At 44.9% G+C, this 26,204-nt stretch overlaps 9 protein-coding genes across 9 annotated transcripts; 5 read left to right on the forward strand and 4 right to left on the reverse strand.

Moving 5' to 3' along the window:
* Positions 1–246: 246 nt before the first annotated feature.
* Positions 247–2,119, forward strand: L199_002760 (uncharacterized protein; the record flags this gene model as incomplete). The annotated part of the gene is made up of 7 exons (XM_064888499.1): positions 247–472; positions 540–580; positions 638–716; positions 769–914; positions 978–1,041; positions 1,097–1,625; positions 2,071–2,119. 7 exons carry the CDS (start codon positions 247–249, stop codon positions 2,117–2,119), a joined length of 1,134 nt encoding a protein of 377 aa, XP_064744571.1.
* A 901-nt stretch (positions 2,120–3,020) lies between these two features.
* On the reverse strand, positions 3,021–4,836 carry L199_002761 (uncharacterized protein; the record flags this gene model as incomplete). The annotated part of the gene is made up of 6 exons (XM_064888500.1): positions 3,021–3,463; positions 3,561–3,648; positions 3,711–3,880; positions 3,937–4,135; positions 4,271–4,357; positions 4,576–4,836. 6 exons carry the CDS (start codon positions 4,834–4,836, stop codon positions 3,021–3,023), a joined length of 1,248 nt encoding a protein of 415 aa, XP_064744572.1.
* A 1,828-nt stretch (positions 4,837–6,664) lies between these two features.
* Positions 6,665–9,357, reverse strand: L199_002762 (uncharacterized protein; the record flags this gene model as incomplete). The annotated part of the gene is made up of 12 exons (XM_064888501.1): positions 6,665–6,774; positions 6,837–6,909; positions 6,973–7,107; positions 7,189–7,425; positions 7,490–7,625; positions 7,692–7,840; positions 7,915–8,232; positions 8,309–8,600; positions 8,706–8,854; positions 8,924–9,000; positions 9,062–9,193; positions 9,273–9,357. The coding sequence occupies 12 exons, from the start codon at positions 9,355–9,357 to the stop codon at positions 6,665–6,667; spliced, it is 1,893 nt and encodes a 630-aa protein (XP_064744573.1).
* A 309-nt stretch (positions 9,358–9,666) lies between these two features.
* Positions 9,667–13,193, forward strand: L199_002763 (uncharacterized protein; the record flags this gene model as incomplete). The annotated part of the gene is made up of 8 exons (XM_064888502.1): positions 9,667–9,852; positions 9,930–10,073; positions 10,135–10,407; positions 10,467–10,608; positions 10,667–12,116; positions 12,186–12,594; positions 12,701–12,937; positions 13,023–13,193. 8 exons carry the CDS (start codon positions 9,667–9,669, stop codon positions 13,191–13,193), a joined length of 3,012 nt encoding a protein of 1,003 aa, XP_064744574.1.
* Positions 13,194–13,722: 529 nt separating this feature from the next.
* On the reverse strand, positions 13,723–14,953 carry L199_002764 (uncharacterized protein; the record flags this gene model as incomplete). The annotated part of the gene is made up of 2 exons (XM_064888503.1): positions 13,723–14,473; positions 14,541–14,953. The coding sequence occupies 2 exons, from the start codon at positions 14,951–14,953 to the stop codon at positions 13,723–13,725; spliced, it is 1,164 nt and encodes a 387-aa protein (XP_064744575.1).
* Positions 14,954–15,710: 757 nt separating this feature from the next.
* L199_002765 (uncharacterized protein) lies at positions 15,711–17,636 on the forward strand (the record flags this gene model as incomplete). The annotated part of the gene is made up of 6 exons (XM_064888504.1): positions 15,711–15,957; positions 16,070–16,562; positions 16,683–16,766; positions 16,842–16,948; positions 17,044–17,169; positions 17,269–17,636. The coding sequence occupies 6 exons, from the start codon at positions 15,711–15,713 to the stop codon at positions 17,634–17,636; spliced, it is 1,425 nt and encodes a 474-aa protein (XP_064744576.1).
* A 502-nt stretch (positions 17,637–18,138) lies between these two features.
* L199_002766 (1,2-dihydroxy-3-keto-5-methylthiopentene dioxygenase) lies at positions 18,139–19,011 on the reverse strand (the record flags this gene model as incomplete). The annotated part of the gene is made up of 5 exons (XM_064888505.1): positions 18,139–18,377; positions 18,485–18,549; positions 18,611–18,684; positions 18,765–18,918; positions 18,983–19,011. 5 exons carry the CDS (start codon positions 19,009–19,011, stop codon positions 18,139–18,141), a joined length of 561 nt encoding a protein of 186 aa, XP_064744577.1.
* Positions 19,012–20,439: 1,428 nt separating this feature from the next.
* L199_002767 (uncharacterized protein) lies at positions 20,440–23,070 on the forward strand (the record flags this gene model as incomplete). The annotated part of the gene is made up of 11 exons (XM_064888506.1): positions 20,440–20,543; positions 20,610–20,653; positions 20,733–20,896; positions 20,982–21,132; positions 21,199–21,503; positions 21,565–21,945; positions 22,015–22,217; positions 22,305–22,509; positions 22,564–22,697; positions 22,767–22,963; positions 23,033–23,070. The coding sequence occupies 11 exons, from the start codon at positions 20,440–20,442 to the stop codon at positions 23,068–23,070; spliced, it is 1,926 nt and encodes a 641-aa protein (XP_064744578.1).
* Positions 23,071–23,667: 597 nt separating this feature from the next.
* Positions 23,668–26,178, forward strand: L199_002768 (uncharacterized protein; the record flags this gene model as incomplete). The annotated part of the gene is made up of 6 exons (XM_064888507.1): positions 23,668–24,346; positions 24,422–24,780; positions 24,873–25,262; positions 25,332–25,414; positions 25,486–25,990; positions 26,062–26,178. 6 exons carry the CDS (start codon positions 23,668–23,670, stop codon positions 26,176–26,178), a joined length of 2,133 nt encoding a protein of 710 aa, XP_064744579.1.
* Positions 26,179–26,204: the final 26 nt, after the last annotated feature.

Genomic DNA, 26,204 nt, shown 5'->3' on the forward strand with positions numbered 1-26,204 from the left:
TTGCAATGCAATGCAATCAGCTTGACTTGGCAACTTGAAACGTCAACATGGTGATCGCGGACATCCAGCCAATCTCCGCCTCCAATCCAGCCCGGCAATTTTGATGTCAACGTATCCGATCATGGAAAAAACACCTGAAACTGAAACTGGGCAAAACATCAATTCAACAAATCCCATCTCGCCAATTACCATAATCTTGTAGTATACCCATAACATCTTCATATACCTCCCAGAATCGTAGAGGAGATGATCGCTCCTCTCCCTCAGCCTGGTCCTTCTCAACCTACGTATCCGTATGTTATTACCGTCAATCGAAAAGGGAAAGAACGAGCCTCCTCCGATTACTTCGCCCCCTCACCACTCGAAGATTCCGGTTGGCCACCTGCAAGAGAGAGTGAGCGTTGGACGACCTCGGAGCTATGGAAGAGGAGTAGAGCAAGGGCGAAATCAGATAAGACCTCTTGGGATTATGGTATGTTCCTCTTGTATTGCTGATCGTGTGAGGGAAGGGGTACTGACGTAATCTCCATGCTGAATAGTATTGACCAGCGGAGTGGCTGGAGGAATAGCTGGGTGTGTGGTAAGTACTAAATCAATATGATCACTTTCACGCTCGCTGATAGCTCTATATATCTAGGCAAAAACAGCTATAGCCCCGTTGGATAGGGTGAAGATACTGTTTCAAACCAGTAATGCGGATTTTCGGAAGTATGCAGGTCAGTATCCCTCCATAGCACTATGAGACCCAAGCTGATATGATATCTCTAGGTACTCCTCTCGGTCTGATACATGCTACTGGTATGATCTACCGGACGTCAGGGATACGGGGTTTATTTCAAGGTCATTCAGCCACGTTGATGAGGATATTTCCATATGCTGGGATAAAATACATGTTGTACGATTGGATGGAGAGGGTATGTCTTTATACTCCTTCAAAGACCTTTCCTCATCAGTGCTGATGATATCATCACTCCTAGATACTGATACCCACACCTGAACAAAGATCACCCTGGCGATTCTTTGTAGCAGGAGCCACCTCCGGTAAGTCCAGCACCCCTCGCCGCCGTTCTCTCGCTAACCTTGACTCCGACTACAGGTGTCGCCTCCGTACTTTGTACATACCCTCTCGAACTCATCCGTGTTCGTCTAGCATACCAAACCAAACTATCCGAGCGGACCTCACTCTTACAAGCTGTCAAATCGATATATCACGAGAACGATGTTGTTCACTCGCGTAAAAACAATATATCACCTTTCATCCGATCTATACCCCTATACCCCTTCTATCGCGGTTTCTCGATAACTATACTGGGTATGATCCCTTACGCTGGTGTTTCATTCCTCACCTATGGTACACTCAAAAAGCACGCTCCGGAGTATGTACCCTACCTTAGAGATAGACCAACAATGCGAGATCTTAGTTGTGGAGCTATAGCAGGAGCGGTCAGTCAAACTGCTAGTTATCCTTTTGAAGTGATTAGGAGGAGGATGCAAGTTGGTGGTACGTTAGGTAATGGAGGGATCAACCCAAAACAAGCTATACAGAACATATATCAGGCGAAGGGTTGGAGAGGGTTCTTCGTAGGGCTCAGTATCGGGTACATAAAGGTTATACCTATGACCAGGTGAGTCTTCTTACTGTTCTGACTTGAGATGAGTAGGAGAAGGAGTGAGGAGTAGAGGGAGAAGGAGAGATTAGGACGGCAGGAAAGGCTAAGGCGCGAAGGGCAACTACGGGGGAAGAACAGGCAGAGAGTATGCGAAGGACGTCGAGGCGGACAGCGAGAGACGCAGGCGATAAGGACGGAAAGGGGATGGGACATAGGGTGAGATGGGGGCGCAAGGTTGGGAAACACGATGCATCGGGTGCTATGGAAATGAGAGGCAAGGGAAGAGGAGAAGACAGAGACGGCAACGAGAGGTGAATAGAAGAAGTAGAAAGGAGAGGTCGAGTAATAGGGGGTTGTCGGGGTAAATGGAATGAATAGGAGGAGAAAGGCGTTATCGATTTACTTGTTTAACGATTTACGAAACCCTCAAATGTGAGCTAACGGATGTTGGATTTACCAGTATTGCGTTCGCCACTTGGCAGTTGTTGAAGCGCTCCTGGGAGCTATAGCGGGATGTTCTCTATCCGGATGAGAAGAATGGTATACACGGCAACTTGTTATCAATAGTGCATCAACACCATAGAATTGCATGAATCCGGTTCTCGAATCTGCAGCTCGAGTTAGCACAAGTCACGGGTGATGTATGAATCTGCTTGCATAGTATAGATGGGTACCGACTTCTCTTCGAAGAAAAAAGGTTTTCATTCGATGAAAGAGCCAGTCTGTTTACTCAAGAATGAACTGCTTACATTCTTCGGTGCAGACTTCTGTGAGCTGTCCTCTGATAATAACGCATACGAAAACGACAGGACCGTCACATGCGGCCAGTGCAGTAAGCGGGTGACTTTGAGTTTCACCCTTCCTTACGTTGGATGTATGCTTTGGTCGGTGGAAAGCAAGGGCGTAAAATCCTTCCGAGATGATTTGAATATAGGGATGATTCAACCGTTTTCTCCTCAATCTTTTCTCTTTTCCCTTTCTCAATCCCTCGACTTCTTATCACCAACCTCATTATGGAGATCTGGAATTATATACAGAGCGATCTCAAGTTATCCCCTGAGATCGACTGACTAGCTTGCCGGGAGATATATGGAGTATGATTGACCTATATTGATTGTTGTGCATGGTATCTGCTCGTTGTCATTCACTCTTATTATCTTGATATGCATCTTGTATGATTTCCAAAGAGAACAACGTATTCTATACCGAATATTCACAACGTTGAATTGTATATAAATTTACAACTAGACTGAACCAAAGGAAAAGAAAGACCAAAAATCAAAGAATCAAAAACAAAGACGAAACCTCTTATCCACATAAGCAGGAAGTTATATTCTCTTTGCCCGGTGCCTATCTGTATCACCTCTGACTATGCCTCTATCTCGATGCACAGCTGCTCGTCGCCGGCATCTATACCAAAGCCAATCTACCTTTACCCAACCCACTCTTGAAATTCCTCATCCCACCTACTCTACTGGCCGCCTCTGTCCTTTGTATCTGAGCGAACGCCTCGAGTATATGCCCAGGGAGGAGAGGCTGTCGTGCCGAAGGGGGAGGAGCGAATAACGATATAGGTTGATTGGATGTAGTCTTCTTATTTTCACTACCATCGTCCAGTTTCAACTTCTTACTGTTACTAGGTGAAGTTTCGTTGGTCGATTTCCTCTTGACAGGCGAGGTGTTCCTCTCCGATTGAGGTTTGGTCAATTCCAGACTTTCTCTCAATTCCAATGCGGTAACACATAATGATCTAACCATCTCGAAGGAAAGGAAACCGAGGATGTCGATGATATCGTCATTGGGTTTGACGTCGAGGTAGGCTGAGAAGTTGACGAATTCTCGGAATCGTCGCGCTGGTAGATGAATGCTATCAGCTATGGCTACAGTGAGAAGAGGGGGGGATGGAGGCAAAGATGAGGTCAAGGTAACGAGGGGAGATTTTGAACTCACCTTTCCTATACGTGAAGCTCGCTTGACGACAATCCGAATAATGTACATACTCATCCTTTGTCATCTTCTTTGTTATCTCGTCAGCGTCCTATGGTGTTCAATATCGACTGAGTCAGCTGGAATTCCATCTACTACATGCATCCAGCTCACCCTAAGACGTTGCATACTATCTTGGTGAGCCTGTATCTCGTCTTCGTCCTCTTCCTCATCATCGTCCCTGTTCTGCTTGCTTGGGAGGGTACGGAGATAATCGGAGAATGGAGTGAGCAATTCCCAGGGGAGTTTCATCATTGTTTTTCGACCTTTTGCAGCCGCTTTGTCTGATAAAGAGTATCAGAATTAGCCCGCAATATCAGGATATTCCTGATGGACTGACCATCTGCGCCTTCCACTTCCAACTCTACATCTCCACCTCTCTCTTCGTCCTCTTTCGCTCGTTTTCTTACATCTTTCCATGAGAGATACGTCCTCAGCCTGTTCACCTTCCCTCGGTCGTCTCGGATGAGGAATATGAGGTCTTCGGCGGAGAGGAAACGGGATGAGCGGAGGTGGGTAAGAAGACGGGCTCGAGTGACCTAAGAGATGCACCGGGTGAGCTTGCGTTTCATGGGAATTCATCGAGGAGAGATCTTAGAGGATGGGAGGCAGTGGCAAGGTAAAGGGGACCGAGACAGGGTATGGTAGAACGAAGCAAGTGAATGTAAACCCACAATCTCTATTATCTGTCCTCTGACTATATCTTCCACCAATCTGACTGTCTCTGGCAACGGATCCTGGACTTCACCAAACACGAACATCTAATGGCAATTATAACAATTTAGCAAACAACTGACGATATCGCCCATCCCCTTGTTCCCCTTTGCTGATATCTATCGTTCATCTATATTCCATGATCACTTCTCCTCTCACGATCGACCCTTTCCACTCCCTTCCGCACTATTACGGACAACCCACACACCCCTATCCCCTCCCTCCACCCCTCTCGCCGCTCGTTTACTCGTTGGATCGTACTCACCATCTGACTGATCTCACTCGTATATTTATATTCGCTCCCCTTCTCTTTCTGATCCTTCTTTTTCTTTCCTCCTGCACCAGCTCCTGATCCTTTCTTCTTCTCATCTTCACTCTCATTCTCCTCGTCCTCTTCTTCCTCCGCGGGTGGAGGGGGCGTGGGTGATTTGCGTTTGGTAATCGATGGACCGGCCGTAGGCGATGGTGTATTTATGGTCATTCCGTTGAGAGGTTTAAGAGGTGGTAAGGCTAATGAAGATGACATTGTTGATGTGGGCTTATAGCTAAGAAATTTGGTCGTATGAGAATGTTATATATGGTTGAGGGATGTTGATGGTAGGTCGTTCTAGGTTATCCAGATGATTTGAAAATTGGTTGTTCGCCTATTGGTTCCGAATGATGGTTACGATCGATCTCATCCAATGTTCCAGTTCCAATGATCTTATTTCAACTTGACAAAAGTTATAAGATGTTCCGAGTCGATCCTTGTTCTACGTTATATTCTACTTTGTCCGGATATCCTATAGGGCGAGAGAGAGAGAGTGAACAAAGGATGGTATGATGATATGGTGTAGTATGTTGAAGATACCTTGTGGAGCGTATTGATCCGCGTGATTCTGATCCAGTGACTCAGCTTGGTGCACTGCTTATTCGATTCTACTCTTCGTTCTTGTGCTTATCTATCGTTCAACCAAAAAAGTTGGAGATGATCGAGCAAGTCGATGTTTTCTTCGTCGATAACACCAGGTATACGATATGTATACAGAGTAGACAAGTATCTTTTTCTAGGTCGATATTGAGGGAGAGACGGTTATGTGGACAGACCAAGACTGTGCGTGATGGGTGTTGGTGCGGTGGATGAAAGATGCCAAAGGATGTTTTATTGGTTTCCTTTCGTTTGGAAACACTAAGCGAACGTCAACTTGATCTTCTACCCGAACCTGATAATGATGGGCTTGACCGGTATACCGGATGACGATGACGATGACTTTAGCCTAAACTAATGAGCTGTGTGTATTCTAGCAGTGGAGTACAGCAATAACGATCATTGGACAAGTGAGAGATAGAGATGAAGATTTCCATGTGATTCATAACGAGTAAAACCATATCATGAACAACTTCGATGGAAATGGTCGGTTCAACTAAACTCGCTAAACGCACGGATCCACCTTTCCAACCTTTCAAAACATGGGAAGATCATCATCAAGGTAAAAAATAGTCCGGGGTGCTTCCGGCATCCGACCATCGCATAGAAAATGAACATTTGTAAACTGGCATGGCCAGTTGCAAGCGAGTTATCCACAGTTTGCCCGAAGAACTCATGAACTGTTGGGTAGAGCGAGATTAGCGATTAGGTAAACAGGCAAATCTGACTTGGAACAACGCGGGGATCAGGGACGGAACAACGAGGGGCTCTGAGAGCGTTGTATCATGTTTGAGTTCTGATTGGTTGGCGCTTAGCCATACGGTACGAATTGCGATAAGAGCTTATGCACAAATCCCGTGCTCAACGGTCGGAGTCTAGAACTCTAGAAATTTACGAGTGAGAAGTTTAGAGCTTCGGAATTGTGGGCTTGGCCCATTCGGGCTTAGAAAATGGTATAGGCTTGGGGTCGCAAGTAACCACCACACATTGAACAAATGCAGATAAGCGTCGGAACTCATGGGCCGAAGCAAACATCACAATGTCCGTGTTTGCGGTGAAGTAACCTATCAAATAGATGCATACGAAGGCTGAGAAGGAAGAAGGTGCGGAGCTTGGTCATGCATGCCGAGGCCTGAAAGATGATAGCGAGCCAGAGCGGGGAGAGACGAAAGGGAAGAAAGGTTGAGCGCCAATCGCATATTCCGGACATATCCCGTTCGCCATCGTATTGGTGGAGCACTATAGCTATGCCGGGATATCCTATCTGCGTTCTGAGCTGAGTGTAATATGGGAAGGATCCATGACGATCTTTGAAGCTCTGCCATTGCTTGCATGATTCTGAACATCCTTATCATTCACCTCGCTTGCAATCGCATACGGCAATTCGGGACATAAGCGCGAGACTCAACGGCATTGCGTCAACAGTTGTGCATGAGTTACTGTTTCTCTACTTCAATCCTTCCAAGAATGCTATTAACTGTTCCAAGATCATTTTCTGTAAATTCGGTTGAGTGTCTCCCTCTTCTTCTTCTTCATCACCGATATTGTCTTTGAATTCTGCGGATGCGGATGAAATCCGGATCAGTTCAATTGTCCCATATTGATTAAACAGGACTTACCTGTTAACACCCCTACAATATTCTTGAATGATTGATCTTTTCGCGACAATAATAATCTAGCGTGGGTCATTGCCTAACAGATTGAAGGATGGGTGTCAGCAAAGCAGTGATCAAACAGTCAAACGGCAATACTCACCCCATCATCTTCCATACAAACCCAAGCTAAAATGTAATCCGCATTCTGCAAAGAAGATAAACCAGAATCGATTCTTCTCAAATACCATTCGGTTTCTTCTACATCTGTTATTTCCTCTTTATTCGCTTGCATCACCTATCTCCCCGATAGATATCATTAGCAATCTACCCAGTCTGCAATGGACGATTGTTCATGTGATAATTTAGGATCACTCACCCGTTTCTCCATGTTGATATCCTTCTCGACAGCTTTCAATTTACTCTCCGCGACTTCCCTCATTTCCAACAACCTATCCACCTTCTCATATCCATTTTCCACAAACTTCGCTATTAACCTTATCCTTTCTGGGGTATCCGACGCGAGATTGGTGAATAGCGATACGAGTATACCCAAAAGATGCTCCTCATCTTCGAATGAAGAGGTCGCGTTGAGTTTCTTCTTCTTTCCTTCGCCCTATCAGAACACGAGAAAGATCAGCGAATTATATGTAGAAAAGGTAGCTGGTACAGTGACTCGCCTTGCCCATAAATGCCGAGAAGAAAGTTTTCAACCCTAATGCCTGCACGAACTTTTCACATCCTATCGACCCATCTTCAGTCTGAAGAGCGTAATTCAACACTTTGATAGCTCGAGTTTTGGCCAGGAGTTTCTCTCTATACCAAGTTGTATTATCAGCTTTTGTATATCATCGGTCATGTGGGATAGATTGGTAGACCCACTGCATCATCAAAACCATTAATTCAACACCTTCATTATCTACAAAAGCTTTTTTCATCTCCGGTTGACTTAATATCGAACACAAGACATCAAAGAGGTTTTCCATATATTCGACTTCTTCGCTATCTCCCGGATCTTTCTTACGGTATTGCTGAGACAAAGTGAAATAGGGAGTAAGCTCTATTTTTTCCAGTGTTTCGCCATAGGAAGGAAATGACAGCTTACAGATAAACCTTGTAAGAGAATATCCATCCCATCCAATTCTCCAACTTTCAATATGATATCTCTATTATCCTGTAACAATATAGCCAATATCTCACTTGCGTACTGTTTATTCGAGTCATACTCTTTTTTCTGTATCCTTTTCAATAGCCATGGTAAGAGGTTGGTCTCATTGACGATCTGTTCTGATAAAGGTGGCATGAACGATAAGAGGTTCTCGAACACTCCCAAGATCTGAAAGACACCTTGAGAATCCGTTTCTTCCTCTTCGTCCAGACGAGATAAGTTGGCAACCAATAAATCGAGTAGGGAGTTGTTCAACTGAACGATATAAGTAGAATCAGCTTTACTCTCGCAGCAAATGGTAATGCTGAAGCTAGTAGTGAAGTAGACATACCAGCTCATCAATGAGTTCACCCATTGCCAACCTCGTCTTATAAGCTTTCCCACTTTCGACTTCATCCTCTTCTTCCAAATCATCTACTTCCGCACCCACATCCTCATCCGTCAATTCCCTCACTACTTCTATGACATCTATGGCTATATCTGTATTTTCGTGGGAGAGCAAGTTGGTCAATAATGCTATGACGCCGGATTTGACTAGTTCGGGAAAGAATAGAGGTGGATTCTGAGTGAGGGGAAGGAATTGTTTGAGGGCGCCATCAAGGTCGGATTCCGATTCGATGAATCTATGTGATCAAGATTATATTAGTATCCTACCCTGCCATTGTCCTCGTGCAGGCTGCTCGATTACCAGTAGTAGAAATTGCATATATAAGGAATTGTATACTCACTTAGAAGGGTCATCAGGGTATTTCCCTCTCATCTCAGCATTCTTGTTGACGATTCTCTCGAATTTACCCAACTGTCTCCTCAAAGCTGGTAAATCAAGTGTCGGTCCATCTTCTTCATCTCCTGCTTTATCGAATATATCCAAGATTTGCTGCGCTCATCCATCATGGATCAGCTAATTTAACAGGATTGAGGTGCTGGTAGCTAAAGATAGACATACCTGCTGTTCATTGTTTAATCCTCCACCGAAAAATCGCCCTTCATCATCTTCATCCCCCTCGTACACATCTCTATCAGCTATGAGATCAAGGCGCTGTCAGCTTATGTATCTTGGGAATCTGGGGAGCGGTAAGCTCGCCTGCATTGTACTGATCCTCAACATCTTCTTCTTCAACCGTGGCTGCCCTGCCTTTTCCCTTACCATTGGTTGGAAGAGCTTGAGGTTGAGGTTGAGCTTCAGTCTCAGTCGCTTTGTACTTCTTCAGCATCTCTGAATAAATCAAAAGTACAACACGAGTCAGCCACCCAGACTGTTATAATTCATACTCCATATGAAGGGTACAACTCACCAGGAGTAGGCGCATCAGGCATCTTCCGCTTCTGACCTGCCGAAGCGGGTAAAGAAGGGAGCTTGAACATTTTGTCAATATCCATTTTGTAGGTGTGGTCGTTTCGATCACTTTGCTCTGAGATATAGGTACTGCAGATAGCTTTGATGGGTATCAAAAATGAATTTTGAATCCTTTAGTCAAAGTTCAAACGAGAATGAAACTCCATTCCAGAACTTCTTTCACTCCTTCGTGCACTGTCTTGTGTTTGCTAGTACTCTACATGATAAACGATGACATCATCACTTTTCATCACTTCATTCGTGAACAACAGCGTAAAGCGTGTCATAATCAATCAACTTTGTTGCTTTCTGCGTTCCATATACCCCCTTCATAGACTACAAGCCCAATCACCATGTTCCCCGTACCTCAGCATCTACCTCGTACGGGAGGTGAGAGTCTCTCATCGGAAATACCAGATCAAGATCCTGTCCTGGACCTACTGAAACCGCTGATAAGCCAAGGCGAGTCGAGTAAATTTACTGGAAAGCAGGTTCAAGCTGTCAGAGAGAGTTTGGAGAAAGCAGTGGACAATAACAAGGTGAGTAGTAAGCTGTCCGAAGTGTAACCTGTGTATGTTATTGGTTTGTTGGCAAGCTTACGTGTTATCCGGCATAGGGGAAAGCACACCAACTAGTTATAAACAACTTCCCATCGATTTCAACCCAAATCCAATTATCCACCAACCTCCAATCCGATATATTCGATGTGAGGCGTAAAGTGACAAGCCTCGAAGCTGAGATAGATCATTCGGACTCACGAGTACGTCTGTCAGCTGCTGATCACTGAGCGAACCGTCGCTGATATATGTAAACTCGTATAGACATCATTCCTTCCTCCACTTATCAGTTCCCTCAATCGACATTTCTCAGCTTCCTCTTCCCGGTCCTCTGCTCAAGCTCACATACGAGCGTTGAAGTCACTATCAAAACATACCGAGAGGATAAAAAAGCTTGAAGAAGCTGTATGGTCAGGACGAGGTGCGGATCAGTGGGTCTTAGATGAATTAAGGGATGAGAAAGGATATGTGATTGGGGAAGACGGGGAAGAAGGTGAAGAGATTTTGAGGGGTACGAAAATAATGAGGGACATTGCTGTAAGCTAGTTGATTCCTGTGCGTGAGCTTTGGCGCTATAGCTTATGTTGTATCTATAGAACAAAGAAGCTCTCCTAAAATCTATGGTGATTGAGCAGATCACGGAAGGACTTGACACGGCCGTTGCATTTTCTCAACCAACGTCTGAGCAGGGAATAACGTTGACTGTGCAGAATACCATCGCACTACAACGTCCTCGAAGTGAGCAGTCGTAACCATTCGCTCATTAGTTGATTAAGCTGACTGATTCTACGAACAGCTACACCACCACCTCAACTGACTCCTACCACCTCACCCCATTATCCCCTTAAGGATATCTACTCAGCCTTATCTAAACTTAGCTTACTAGATGACCTCCTCAAAACCGTATCCAAGAGGATACAAAGGGACCTCATACGACCCATCGTATCTTCCACGCATACCATAACAATCTCATCAACCGATAAATTATCCTTACTTCGTCTCGAGCCTTCTCCTGACACCTCACCTCAGAAGGTATTGGAAAATATCAAATCCATCTTATCCTTCACCCTCAATACGATCTTCCCACCGTCATCTGATCTTCCAGAAAGAGCCGCATTCGTCTCGTCATTGACGAATTCGGCGTTCCAATCCATCCTCGATTTCCTCATCTTACCCTCCCTACCTCCTGCGCTCACCGACGCACCAACCTGGCTGGAAACGCTACGTCAAGCTACAGAAGTAGAATCTGAATTCTGCCAAGAAGGATCTCAATCTCAATCTCGGCTGATCAGACCGTTTTTCGAGACTGAAGCGGGAAGTACGTGGGCACAACAACGACGGTATACTATAGCGGATGAAGTTAGACGATTGATCTTGGGCGGATGGGGAGGGTGGGAAAGTGTAGTAAAAGAGAAAGAAAGAGAGGTGATATCGTATGTCGAAGTGGAGGTGGATGTGGAAGATGATGCACCTATGGTTGTAAAATCGCAGAAAGATGGAGAAGAAGATTTCGGATGGGGTTTCGATGATTCAACTTCACCGAAGAACAACATGAACACAGCCAAGGTAGAAGAGCAGGGAAACCAGGATGTGAATATGGAAGATGATGGGTGGGGATTTGATGAATCGTCAATCGCTAGTGCTGGACCTTCAAGTCCACCGAGACCATCAAATCCTCCTCCGGAACAAGTAGAGGACGAAGCGGATGGATGGGATTTGGATCCATCACCCTCGCATTCTGCTCCCAGTGCCGAACCTAAACCTACAGCTACACCTGTGCCAGCCCCGACACCGAAACCCGCTAGACCCGCTAGAGAAGCTAAGCGATTAGGAAAAAAAGTGGCGAAGGTGAAACATGAAGAAGAGTATGATCCGTGGGGCTCGCCTGATCCTGATGAGGACACGAAGAAAGCTACAAATGGAAATGATCATCATCCTCAGACACCGTCCCCTATTGAACCTGACAAAGTGGTCTCATCACCCTCGATTGTCAAGCAGGATAACGCGGATGATGGGTGGGGATGGGATGATGATTCTACACCTGCTCCTGCACCTTCGACAGGTACGACCTCTGCATCGACTGATATACCGGTCCTGAATGTACCTTCTAAGCCGACGAAGAGGAAGGAAGTAAGGGAAGAGAAGAGTCTAGTAATAGAGCGTTACCTTGTTTCGACATCGTGTGAGACACTGGTCGATATAGCAAAGAGCGTATCGAAAGATATTGAGGAGCTAGAATCACTCGAGTAGGTTATCCCCTCCAGCTTGCTATCACGGTAATGGAAGTCAAGCTGATGGTATATCTGATTGTGCAGATTATCCAGCCCATCATTCAACGTCTCCATACTCCAACCTATACTATCCGAGTCGATCAAAGAAGTATTTACCTTATACCGAGCTTTACTTCCTACTCATTTTGCCAACCAACTAAGGGACGTACCCAGTCTGTCCATGCAGGCGCACAACGATTGTATCTACCTCTCCGACCTAGTATCCCAGCTTTCAATAGAGGACACCGCGCTCAATGGGGAGAAGGAAAAGTTGATGGATCTTGCTGAACATATCTACGAGACGCAGATAGACTTCCAGCGGACTTCTATGCTTGAATCGTTGGATGAGCTGAATGAGCTGCAGGGTACGAATGAAGATAAGTTATTTAAGAGGGATGAGAAAGTTCTGAAAGGGGTGATACATAACTTGGAATCTTTGGATAGGGTGATTAAGGTGAGCGACGTACCACAAACCAGCTTTGCTAGTCTTCAAATGATGTAATGAACACATCAGTAAGAGAGAACGTCGGCTGATATTGAGGTATAACTTTGTGGAATAGCCCGTATTGTCATCTTCGAAACACCTCGAATTCATCTCCCACCTCGTCATTACCCTGACCCAAAGGTTAACGAATGACGTGATGACCTTGGGGGATATAACGGAAGTGGAATCAAACAGATTAACAGATTTGTTCAAATTGGTTTATCCCCTTGAACATATCTTTGAACCTGAGGGTGGTGTAGTGAGGTGGGTAGGAGGAGGATGGTTGAAGTTCTGCTATTTATCTGAAATCTTGGTAAGTGTTTTATGCTCCATCCAAATATCATCAGATCGTATGGCTTGTAACTTATTGCTAACGTCCTTGTCGATCACTCCCGTAGCAAGCATCCTTGGTGGATATCACCTACCTCATCGATTCAGGATCCTTGATCGATTTTACACCCGATGAATTGATAGGTCTCGTAAGAGCGTTATTCGCACATAGTGAAAAGAGGGATTCGGTCATTGAGAGGATAGAAAGGGATGGTACGGGTGGTCAACCTATCTCATAGTGTCATAGGATGAGTATGGTCTTCAAAGTGCAAGTCCGACGGAATGTGTATATATGCATATTCGTTAATCCGATAGTGATGCTGGCTTCATGGGTCTCGCATAGAGTTGACTTTCAAACATCATTCAGTCAATTGTTGTTTCATGCTAGATTGGTGTATGAGTGTATTCGAATTCGTTCTTATTCCTCCTATGTTCAGATCAGTACGACATGGGTAAATTTACAATGCATATATATTATTATTATCAAGAAACCTTGAAATTGGTATTTGATCTAAGTCAAGAAACTATTAACAATGAAACAACGATCAATGGTCGTTGATTTGACTCGACTAGATATATTGCGAAACGATGATATATGACACTTTATACAAACAAATTGAATCTTCAGACAACGAATCGATGCAAAATATATATATGTATTGTTCAAGATAGATCCTCCTCTTTCCATTTCCGACCAACCACTTCTCACCAAATAGCCTTCCAGCTATGATCGCCAATCACCAGATATGATGTATCGACCACATCTTCCTAAGCCATATTAACCTCCCTTCTCAATCTTTCTCTCCCGCCCTTAATAATCTTCTTGCCAGGTGTCAACTCCTCTTCTTCTTCTGCATCGACATCCACATTCATCTTATCCTCTTTCTCTCTTACATTCTCACCTCTCAACAACAAAACTTCATTAATCAATTTACTCCTCTCCCTCCTCCTCGTCCCACTCCCACTAGCGCTAGTCCCACTGATACTCGAATTGGTAGATGGGGCAGAAAGATACATCGAAATTATCTCGTCGTCTGCTGTTGACGTACCCGAACTATATTTCGAAGGTGTAGTTCGATTCGAATTCGGATTCGAGCGCGATTTCGAATTAGGTGAAGGAGGGTAGTTCACCAATGGCAGCGAGAGAGGTTGGAGGTTCTCTTGATTCTCTATATTATTCAGATCGATCTCCGACACAGAAGGTGATGGTGTCAAACTCTGTCCAGCACTTGAAGTGAGTTGAAGTATCTGAGAAGCGGCAAATTCATCCAATTCCCTGAGCTCCGTAGAGGTAGATTGATATATTGTAAATCCACAATGGGGTTCAGATCCCGGTTCTAATGGTAATGATGATGAAGGTAATGAAGGTGAAGGTGCAGCTTGTACATCTATTTCTATTTCATCTTGATCTGATGTTGAAGTTGGAGTTGATACGATAAAAGGTGAATCTGAGATAGGTGGTGAAGGTGCTAATCCGCGATGCGATTTAGGTGGTGTGGTGATTGCACCTGATATACCACTATGAAAAAATCTCGTCAGCTCATCATTCATCGTACATGGGCAATGATGAGTGATAGTTCACATACCTTATTGGGCTTTCTCGATCATCCACAAATAACCTCCTAGCAGGACTTTTCCCTACTCCTAAATCATCCTTCTCCAATACGTTTTTGATCCTGGGTGTCACCCCTACTTCCACTGCTCGTTCATCCTCGTCTACCTGTTCTTTCCCTTTCCCTTTCCCGCTCCCGCTCGTAGCTACACGAGCCTTTCGTACTGTTTCCGATCCATCCATCTCCGTACGAGAAACTTTTCGAGTCTTGGTACTGCCAGGTGAGGATGGGACCGATAAGCTCGATGGACCCCTTTTGGACGGTAGGGATATAGGTGAAGGGAATGACGACGATGATGAGGGAATAGGTTGGATGAATGTTGTTAATGGTAAGGATATCAGGGGTGTGCGTGTGCGGGCACGTGAGGATGAGGCGATGGATGGCATGGTGCGAGGATGTATGGAAGGATGAATGGAATGTCGATTGATAGATGGTCGTGAAATTCGATGGAATATTATTAGTGACTTGTAATGTTGATCGTTTCACGCGTTTGTTCTCTTTTCTCTTTGGCACCTGACTAATTCTTCAAGAGGAATTATTATGTCTGTGTATGTATGTATGTATATGTCAAGATTCAAGAAGATGCGATGTGAGGTATGTGGTATGTGGTATGTCGACGATGATGATGGATGGTGCAATGACAATAAGCTTGTTGTGAATCAAAACAAGGAATGATGGTGATGGATGGGGGTGAGAAGTGAAGAGACGAACAAAAGAGGAATGAAAAGGGATCAAAAGACGGAAAGGGAAATATCAATGCATGTACTCTTACTCCAGGTTGACTCAACATGACACATGCATGCACGTTTGCCACGGTCAGGTGGCGATTCTGATGTGGCACCGCGCGTCAACCTTGATTTTGGAGCAGACGGGTAAAAGACGTCATGACGCCGAGGATCGAATATAATAACAATACCATACGGTATAATGCCACGTCATGTCACAGAATTCCGAATTCCACGGTCTGGCTCGGTGGTGATGATCATGATTAAATGAGGACCCGGCCGATCTAACGAGCAAGTGCGTCAGATAAAATACAAAATAACTTTACAATCTGATACAAATCAAAAATCGAATATATCTTTCTTATCAATAACTTCATCTCTTTACTTCATAAGCAGTGCCCTGTTCTGCTTCAGCAAGATGCCCTCACGACCCCATCCCGATCTCACCTACCCTCTCTTACCAGATGCACAAGATGATTTACCGATACCCACGTCAGCCAGACCCATACGCCAGGGAGGGATGTCCCTCCGTCCTGAAGATGAGGAATACGAGTGGCCAGAAGCTGGACCGTCTACTGTGAAAGCCAAAAGTTCAAACCGGGTAGGACCGTTCGGTGCGAAAGCTGTTGCTGCCATGACGGGTGCTATGGCCACTTCCTTGTTGAGTGAGTGAATCTATCGCAATTCGGCTATCCGAATATTCGTTGCCACCTGTTTTATCTCGTAATCACCTTGATCGACTTGAGGATATTTGTTGACTATTTTTTTACAATGTAGTGACCCCCTTCGACGTACTTAAGACACGATTACAAACTGTTCCTCCTCATCCCCGACCTGAAATAACTCTCTCACCTACACCACTAGCAGAAGAATGTTGTCAGACGACTATCCTTTCCCAGCCACCTCATGAACTTCGTATATCCCCTTTAACATGTCAGAGTCAATCAACAGCACTACACTCCTCATCTACCAACACCCAGCATCTCTCGTTCGCTAGTGTACGACCGAATCATATATTGCCGATGGAAGCTCCCGAGGGATGTTTACATCCTTCCAAATGGGCTGGTATATGGGGTGAAGCGTTGACTTTGGAAAATGCCATGGCCAACCCTTCTCAGATGAGGATTGGAGGAGGTGGAGGGGTAGGGGTACTAAGGATACCGGTTCAGCAGGAAGAGAATCAGGTGATGAGAGGGTTCTTTAGTGAATTGGCGGCGGTGAGGAAAGAGAATGGGATAAAGGGATTGTGGAAAGGTGTAGGGACTGCTATGTGAGTTGGTGATTTACTCAAAACAACCTGATAGCCATGTTGTCTGTCATATCCTCATGTTCTCACACAAGCTGCGATGCTCATAAGTACTGACTCTTTCTACATTTTTAATCTGTACAGAACAATGGGTATCCCCTCTTCGGCAATCTACATGCTGGGCTACGAACAGCTCCTCACGGTCGTTTCACCCTATTTCACCGGATCGTCTGACCCATCCAAAAACACTTCATCGTTAAATCGACCTGCTAGTGCAAGTGCAAATGCAAATCTGACAGCGAGCCTGACACCTGCTCCGTTAATTGCGGGTAGTCTGGCTAGAACCTTAAGTGCAACGGTGATCAGTCCGATTGAAATGTTCAGGACGAGGTTACAGGCTTTGCCAAGTGGTGAGTTTGGGTCATACCTCGAGTTTATAACCAGATTACACAGACTCCCTTTATTTGTACTGGGCCAATACTAACTCTCAATATATGGTACATAGTGGAACGAGGTACACCCACCTACGCATCAACAGCTAAAGATATGACTCAACTCGTTCAGACTAAGGGCGTCACTATATTATGGAGAGGCTTAGGTCCAACATTGTGGAGAGATGTTCCATTTTCTGGTAAGTTTGTCTTACCTCGTAACTCCATAACATCTCGCCTTCTTTCTACCGTGCATCATTATCAAAGCGAGTTTGCTAATTTCTCATCCATGGTAATAGGTATATATTGGGCATCCTTCGAATTACTCAAATCGTATCTTATTTCCCCCTCCTCACCCCTCCCACCATTATCTCCAATAACCACATCGTTCATATCGGGATTCGTCTCCGGTACTTTATCAGCGATCGTCACTCAACCTTTTGACGTATTAAAAACCCGTCGACAGGTATTCAACCCTTCTCCTGAATGTGTGACCACTCGAGCTGCGACGATACCACTGGCGATGCACGTGATTAGGACTGAAGGGTGGCAGGCGCTCTTTGCTGGATTAAGTGCAAGATGCGGTAAGGTCGCGCCAGCTTGTGGGTTGATGATTGCTTGTTATGAAGGTGTGGGAAGGTGGCTCGGGGGGAGGAATGAGGATTAGGTGGTGGGAAGATTGGTCATCACGGATATCAATAGAGTTGGTTGGGATGGTTATTGGATATGCAGTTTCACCAATAAATGGGATTTCCAGGTGGAAACCCCGATAGGACCCTTGTATATATCAAAGTCGCAAATATAGCAAAATGTTCAAGCACGACCACCATCAACATCATCAATAAGGAGATATTGCGATAAAATAATAGTTATCAAATTATAAGTCACGATCTAATAAGGTACAGGAGATATAATACATGGCATTCGAGGATAAATGATAGACCGGATAGGATTGATTTTGGAACATTGGATCAAACGGATTGTCTACCATATTACATTACACCTCACATCCAGTCATTTACGTTAGCATACAAAATCATGAATCAATGTTAGTATCAGGACATGCATCTGTCATTCCAATACTTCTCATACCATTGCTTGGTTGATGTGATGAACATGATTCATATTATAATACAATACCAGCCCTTTCTCTTCCTCTCGAATGACATTTAAGCCTTGCCACTCTTGACCTGTTCAAGGTACTCTCCCCTCGCAGCCCTCTCATCCGTATCAGGTAAACTCCTCGAGTAAGGTGTCCATTTCGGTTCGTCCTGGAACAATCGCATGGCAGTGATGGTGTTATTGGAATCAACGGTGAATCGGTGGTATATACCTGCTGGGAGGACAATGAGGTCTCCTGAGGTCAAGGAAATTCGGATCCATCGGTCTGCGTGAGGTGGGTTGATTCCTATTGCAAGCAAATTAGTCAATTGTAAGTCAACGGTATTTCCCCATGTACTCGTACGGTACAGGTACAACCAGATGACAAGTCTTGGTATGTATCGTATGACTCACCTCGGATGTCAAAGTATCCTGATCCAGCTAAGATATACCTAATCTCTTCATCTTCATGTAAATGTCTATGAAAGTTGAACAACATCAGCTCAATGTGTGTGATGTATATGTTATATTATGGCTCACTCATCGAAGAACGACTTGATCTTATCTTCATAAGCTTCACCTAAACCTTCTCTCGTCACTGTGATTTGATCTCGCTATGTACAACGACAATCATGATACAATTTTAGCATAAGAAGGATGTCGACTGTGATTCCCACACCCACCCCTCACTTACATTCTTGTATCCCCTCTGTTCAGCAAATTCATCGATTTCCTTTTCCCATTTCTTCTCTTCGTCAATTGGAATTTCCTTGTATATCACCCCTAGCTCTGAGAGGGTGTTGAGTGAGATGGGATTACCCGAATCATGAGGGAGCCTTTGGTCTCCACTAGACGAAACATCCAGTATGATTAGCTTTGGACCTGTATCGGTGGAAGGGAGGTAGGACTAACGGGATATCGTCATAGACATATGCTCTCATTGTGCCAAATACTCCTTCAAGATGGATGGACAGATGATACTAAGGAATGAGATGGGATGTTTGGGGTTGAGTTGAGTTGCTATCTATATATATGTAAGCAAAGACGTTCGACAAATCGCAAGCATCCCGTTGCATAACGTCAACTTTTCTTGAAACAGAACATTTCATGAGTCATCGTAACGGAAAAAAATCATGACGTGATCATCATCAAAATAGAATAGATCCGATCAACTCATATATAAGAAACGTGTATCATTGCTCTCTGAAAGTCACATGTGCATACCGTCTGACCGGATCTCCGTAAATGCATAAACTATGAGACTACTCTACCTGACATGCATACATACCTATAAGATGGCTAGAAAGGAGGAATGAGCGGTAACCAGAAAGAAGCAAAAACACAGAGACATGCCTGACCCACGTGAGAATTCCTTTCGAGATGAACTACCCAAAGAGGTAATACGGGGTGGCAACAATCAAGACATGACTTGACTGGGTTGAATTGTCAAAACAAAGATCAAACGCGTACAAGATTTAAAATGGCAAGATAGACATGTCTTATAGTATATCATAAAACTTACTGGTATACTGAGCATTGACAAAAGGAAGATCTGACGAGAATATGAAGACATGTCAATGTTGAGGGACTACCTTTCCTTTGAGCAACGATATCTTTCCAACTCGTCAAACCAAGATAAGAAGGACTGTACAAGTAACAACAAAAGGTACGTTCTTTTCACTGTTTGTTCCTCCATGACGTCTTACTGTGTGTGTGTGCGTTTGTGACCATCACTGCTTTCCTTCTCTGGTTGCCCTTCTTCTCTTCGAGTAATTATCTGTAACATGATAATAAGGGTTAAACAAGTATTCTTTCTGTAGTGACGAATCGTCCATCAAATCGTAAATAACCATAACAAAGGGTAAGTCCCGTATTCTTATCCCCACAAATACCCAGACCACAGGAGAAGCGGTCATAGCGGTGTGTATAAAAGGGGATAAGCTAATATACATATACATTGCGCTTTCATAGTTCTCTCTCTCCTTCCTTCCTTCTTTTCTCTCTCTTTCAGATAGCTTATCGCATTGAGAGAAACGTCATATTTCCCGGCGGTGCGTTCCTCCCTCAAAACCATAGACCGATCATCTCCCGCTCTCCGACCAACTGCAAAAAGGTGAGTACTTTGTTTCAGCTTCATCTAATGAATGAGGGATGAAGGAAATTTGCGTCATCGGATTATATCTCGTACAGCGCAAAAGCTTTTTACCTCTGATTTGTTTGTGCTAACAGACTATCACTATCAAACAGATTCCTTTGTTGTTCTTCCTTCTGGTGTCATACTATCGAGAAATATCCTTTAACTTCATCATATCATCCACTATCCATTTCGACTTTCTGGAGTGACACCCATACCCATACCGACACCCATCATGTCATCCTCTCCACCCCGTCCTGCGAGGTTAGCAGACCCAGCTACGACTTACACCTTATTAGAGAAATTGGGAACAGGGAGTTTCGGAACCGTGTGGAAAGCGTGAGTCTGTCCCTTCTTCTTACTTGGTTCTGTTGATATCTTGCTGATGGTGAGAGACGTTGGTAGATCACATAATGAGACTAAACAGATAGTGGCTATTAAGATGATCGGTGAGTCAGCTATCAACATCACAGGGTGGACGATGTTGTATCTGAAACTTACCCTGGCTTGGGCCGTTCCTTCATATAGACCTCGAATCGTCCGACGATGATATATCAGAAATACAAGCTGAGATAGCACACTTGTCGTCCTGTTGGTCAGATCATGTTACAAAGTACTATGGATCATTTGTGAGAGGTGCGAAACTGTGGATCGTCATGGAGTATCTTGCTGGTGGAAGTTGTTTGGATCTGGTGAGTGAGGATATCTCGCGATTCACATCTCATCATGTTTGCAATCGTGTGATAACCCGGCATTGATCTGATTGTTCCATTTCAGCTCAAACCCGGCGTATTCACCGAATCGCAAATAGCGATAGTCTGCCGAGAACTTCTTTTGGGTCTACAATACCTACACGATGAAGGGAAGATCCACAGAGATATCAAAGCTGCCAATGTCTTGCTGTCAGCCAGCGGAGGAGTGAAGCTGGGTAAGGCAAACATCACCTTCCTCCTGAGAATCTATATCTCACATGCTGACTTGCTACCATCACCAGCCGATTTCGGAGTTGCCGCTCAGCTCTCTTCGCATAAATCGCAACGCCACACTTTTGTCGGTACACCATTCTGGATGGCACCTGAAGTGATCCGTCAAGCGGGGTATGACTCCCGAGCGGATATTTGGTCATTGGGTATAACAGCTATCGAATTGGCGAAAGGTGAACCTCCATTGAGTGAATATCACCCTATGAGAGTGTTGTTCCTCATTCCCAAAGCCAGAGCACCGAGATTGGAGGAACCTCAATGGTCAGATACGTTCAAGGGTTTTATTGAGAGGTGTTTGCAGAAAGATCCTACGGATGTGAGTGACATCGTACCAGAATGTAGTGAAAAGGACAATATGCTGACTTTGCAATCTTCAGCGAGCAACTGCGAAAGAACTGCTGCAACACCCTTTCATTACCTCTGCTCGATCCACCTCACACCTTGTGCCGCTCATCGAACGGTATCAAGTATTGAAAGCACGTTCACCGAATAAGAAATCGAATAGCCCTTCGAAAACACTAAACAAGTTAGCAGCTGGGCTGGGCAACTTGACGATTGGTCCAGGAGGGACGATGAGGAGCGAATGGAATTTTGACGAGACCATCAAGGGGACTGTGAAAGGTGTTCCCGTCAGTCTGGATTTGGAGGATCTGGAGGATAATGATGAGTGGGATTACCAGGATGAAGATGGTGAAGGTGATGATTGGGAGGGGACGGTGAGGGAACGAGAGGACTTGTTAAGGGCTTCGACATTGAATGTGAGTTGGGTCCCGTCCCGATCTCATCGCAATTTGTTCGGCAGCTGATAGATTCTCTTTACGATTTAGGGCTCTGATCTATCTCTTCCAATGCTTGAGAGATCGTCTCCTAACCCCACGCCCTCCATTGGATCGTCGCCTCAGACTCCCCATTCGGATGTGATGGATCTCAAATCTTCTAGTGGCAGTGGAACGTCGGGAAAGAGTACTTGGAAAGAAAGGCATAATAAGGATGGAGGCACAGTGGTGAAAGAAGGTGATTTGGGGGATGGGTGAGTGGTTTTCAATATGATTCTTGACGTTGGATGAGCTCAGTGCATTTTGCATGGAATGCTAATTGTCGATATCGATCTATTCAGCTTCTCTACGGTCCGACCGATGAAAAAGATCGATACTGTCAGATCCGGTCGGATGTCCAACGGATATATCGGTACGGGCTCAGTCAGAAAGCTCAACGGCGTGACTGGTTTGGAAAGTCCCATCAAATCGAAACCTCCTCTATCACCTCGAGGTCGGGCTGGTCAGGCGTTAGTCGAGGAGGTGATCGTGGGTGTGCTGGATAATGTGAGTGTGGTTCTGCTCGAGGAATGTACATCGCTGATCTGGTGCTGGATATAGACTTTGTCGGAAGATCACGATGCGACTGCATTGGAAGGGTTGAATCTGATCAAGAAAGGATTCTCAGATTTGGGTAATAACGATCCTGAGATTGCATATAAGCTGGTCATGGATATACTAGGTGGAATAAGGCAGTAAGTGCAACGTGACTGTCGTGTTATATAAGATGAAGTCATGGTTGATGTCTGTTGTCGAATCTACAGGAACGACATCGTTCACTCTCATATACGCAATATGTCAATGGCCAATGTCATACCGAGGTCCAGACCTATCGTGGAGATTGATAATGGTAGTAAACCATCTACGCCGAATCACGAGGATATTGCGATTAAGAAGGAAAAGGAGAATGATGATTTGATAAGAGAAAGAAGTCCGATTGCTGACTTGCTATATCTAAGATGTAAGTTGATATATATTCGATATGAGGTAGACATGGGATCGAGAAGCTGATGATTGTTTGATGGTTCAGGGTTAGACGGTTTGCGACTGAAATGGCCTGGGTCATGAGTACGGGTTCAATGTGGTTTAGTGAGTCAGTGAGAAGAGATGCTTTGTTACGACTTATACCTTTATAATCTTATCTTCTGCGTGTGTTTTGACTTTTCTGTTATCTGTTGTCCATATATATATACGTAACGACCATGTTTCCATTTGCTCATTTGTTCATCTATCATGCATCCTACTTATCGCTAAGTTATGCATCGATGCATCGTGGTCGTGGTCGTGGTCGTGGTCGTGTTCGTGTTCGCGTCTGAGACCTTTTACGAGTACCAGGGTGATCTCGAGTGACGTGTGGTCGTGTTGCAGCAAAGGGGACAATGCGCCACGTGGACGCGTCATTAGTCGATTTACTCGTAAAGTGGAGGAAGTTCGCGTTGAAAAGCAACCGCGTACCAAGATGAATTCGCAGGACATGAACCATGAGTCATTTTTCTGTTCTTCTTCTTCATCCGCTTAAATTATCTATTGTTGTTGTTGGTTATCACATCGTCAAGGTGTCTTGAGCATCTTACTAGTACTCCCTGTCGGCACCCTTTGCTTCTTTGTAGTTGAACTATCTCACCTTCAACATTCATCAAGACACGCCCTCGGATATCTCTCAACATGTCCACCAACTCACGCGACCCTCTCAACGAGGCCCAGCGCGATCCTCTCAGCTCAGTATCCCTCAATACACCTCAGCGCGTCACTCCTATCTCCAAAACCAGCACTTCCCGTCCACCAATTGTTCAGAATGGTGTTTCGTCTTCACCAATATCAGCACCTTCTACGTCAACTAAGAAGCTCGCGCCTATATTCCTCACTAGACGATGCACGCCCACTTCAACGTTATTTCAGGATACGAACGATGAGAATATCGATCCGATAGCGAGTACGAGTACGAGCTCGAGTTCGAGTGGATCACCAGTATCTAGGAAGAAAATCAAACTTGATTATTCCATTCCATTGGGATCGATCTCACTCGAACAGTCCTCTTCGTCGTCTTCCTCAAGTAGCAGCAGCTCTGCAGCTACGGCGGGAAGAGGGATGGATGGCGGGATGGACATTGATATGGACAATACGAATTCGAAAAATCACGTTAGGATGCATAGCATACACGATTGGTTCTTACCCTCGACGAACTTGAACTACGAAAGGATAAAAGATGGTAAAAGAACTGAAATTCATCAGGATATAAAGGTTGATGAAAGCAAGGATGGACATGGACATGGGGTATGGAAAAGACAGAGAAAGAGGTTGGTTATGAAAGGGTTGAATTCTATCGTAATGGAAAAACATCGATGTGAGTTAATTCATAAATCTGTAATACAGCTATATTGATCTGTATCGGCGGCATAAGCTTACTGAATATGAACAGTAATTACCCCTCAAGTCTCATACCTCTCCACTCTCGTGCACTCTCTCTTGCCATATCATCCTACGACCCCACCTTCTCTTCTCCTCTTACCATCCATTCATCCACCTACAGGTCGACCGCGAGACTTTGCTCCTCCCTTATCCATCGCATTTAACAATATCGCCAAGAACTACGATGCCACCTCGGCGAAAGAAGCGGGTCTGAGGAGGTTGATAGCTGTTGCAGGTGAAGAAGGAGGAGTGAGGATATTAGATGTTGATGAAGGTCTTGGTTCCCATAGGGAAGAAAAAGGATTTTGGTGGAGAGCTCATGGAAATGCTATTTTTGATTTGAGATGGAGTGCGGATGATACGAGAGTTGTAAGTGACCTTTTACTCTCTCTCAGACACAAACGTGGGACGATCGTCTTCATCTTGATGTACATTCGATGCTGACACTTTTACCGATGTAGCTCACAGCATCAGGCGATCAATCCACTCGTTTACATGCCTTGACCACCCCTACTCCAACACTCCTAGCAACGCTCAAAGGTCACACTTCCTCCGTAAAGACCACCGTATTTTTCGATCCATCTCGATCTCACTCGGACCCATCGACATCTTCCTCCGTCATCGCTTCGGGAGGACGTGATGGGAATATCCTGATATACGACATTCGATGTCGAGGTAGACAGAATAGGGACATCGACCATGATGCCTTGATGGTACCCCGAGGTGATAGGGAGAGGTACAGCGATGGTGTTCCTGGATTCGTCGCTCAGCCGCCTAATAGGGGGATGGAGTTGAATCCTGTCATGACGATTAGGAATGCTCATGGCGATGGTCGGAGGAATGGCAATGGGGTGAGTCGATCGCTTCTCGGCTGAATTGCAGTCGAGCAATAGCTGATAAATGGTTTTGATGGATTGTAGCGCACTGCAACTCGATCAGTAACTAGTCTGGTGGCGTTGCAGAGTATGCCTGGTATACTGGCTTCGGGGGGATCATTTGATGGGTATGTAATCGCATGAACTCAAAAGCACTCCTACCGATAGAGGGTACTGATAATGGTGGTGTGACCTCTAGTATCGTCAAATTATGGGATCTTCGTTTTCCAACTCCCACCACGCGATCACCTGAGCCTCGACCAAGCTGTACAGCTATTGGATCTTTACCTGATCCAACAGTGTACGGGGCTATCCCATCGAGACGAGCACGATCAATCAACGCATTGTGTGAATCACCAACCACGGGCGACCTGTACGCTCTATGTGGTGATTCCAAGATCCACTCTTTACGACCTTCTTCTTTCTCCCATCTCACAGATGAAGGTAGCAATAACAAGGAAGCTATAGGATGCAAGACATATACCGATCCTAATTTATTGGTATCGAGTTTCTACATCCGACTTTCCATCTCTCCCGATGGGCGATACTTATCTTCAGGGAGCTGTAAAGGTGGAGTGATGAGTTGGGATACGCACCAAAAGGATGGAAGTAACGCGACGAGGCTGGTTTTGGGGATGGGAGGCGTACAGTGGCCTGAAGGGAAGGAAAGGGAGGTAGGAGCGGTGGATTGGGGTAAAGATATGGTAAGTGATCGTAAACCTCACAAAACTAAACAGGATCAGCACGGCTGATCCCTTTGCTTGCGTTTCTACAGTTGGCAGCTTCTTCTGATGATCTCGCGACGAGGTTATGGAGATCTGATAGAGATGTGGCGAGATGGTTGAAAGATGATCCAAACAAAGCTTCTGAAGGATGGTGTGGTAGTGTATGATGAACAATTGATCATTTTATAGTTTT

Source organism: Kwoniella botswanensis, chromosome 1, assembly GCF_036426115.1.
Source record: "Kwoniella botswanensis chromosome 1, complete sequence".
NCBI lineage: Eukaryota > Fungi > Basidiomycota > Tremellomycetes > Tremellales > Cryptococcaceae > Kwoniella > Kwoniella botswanensis.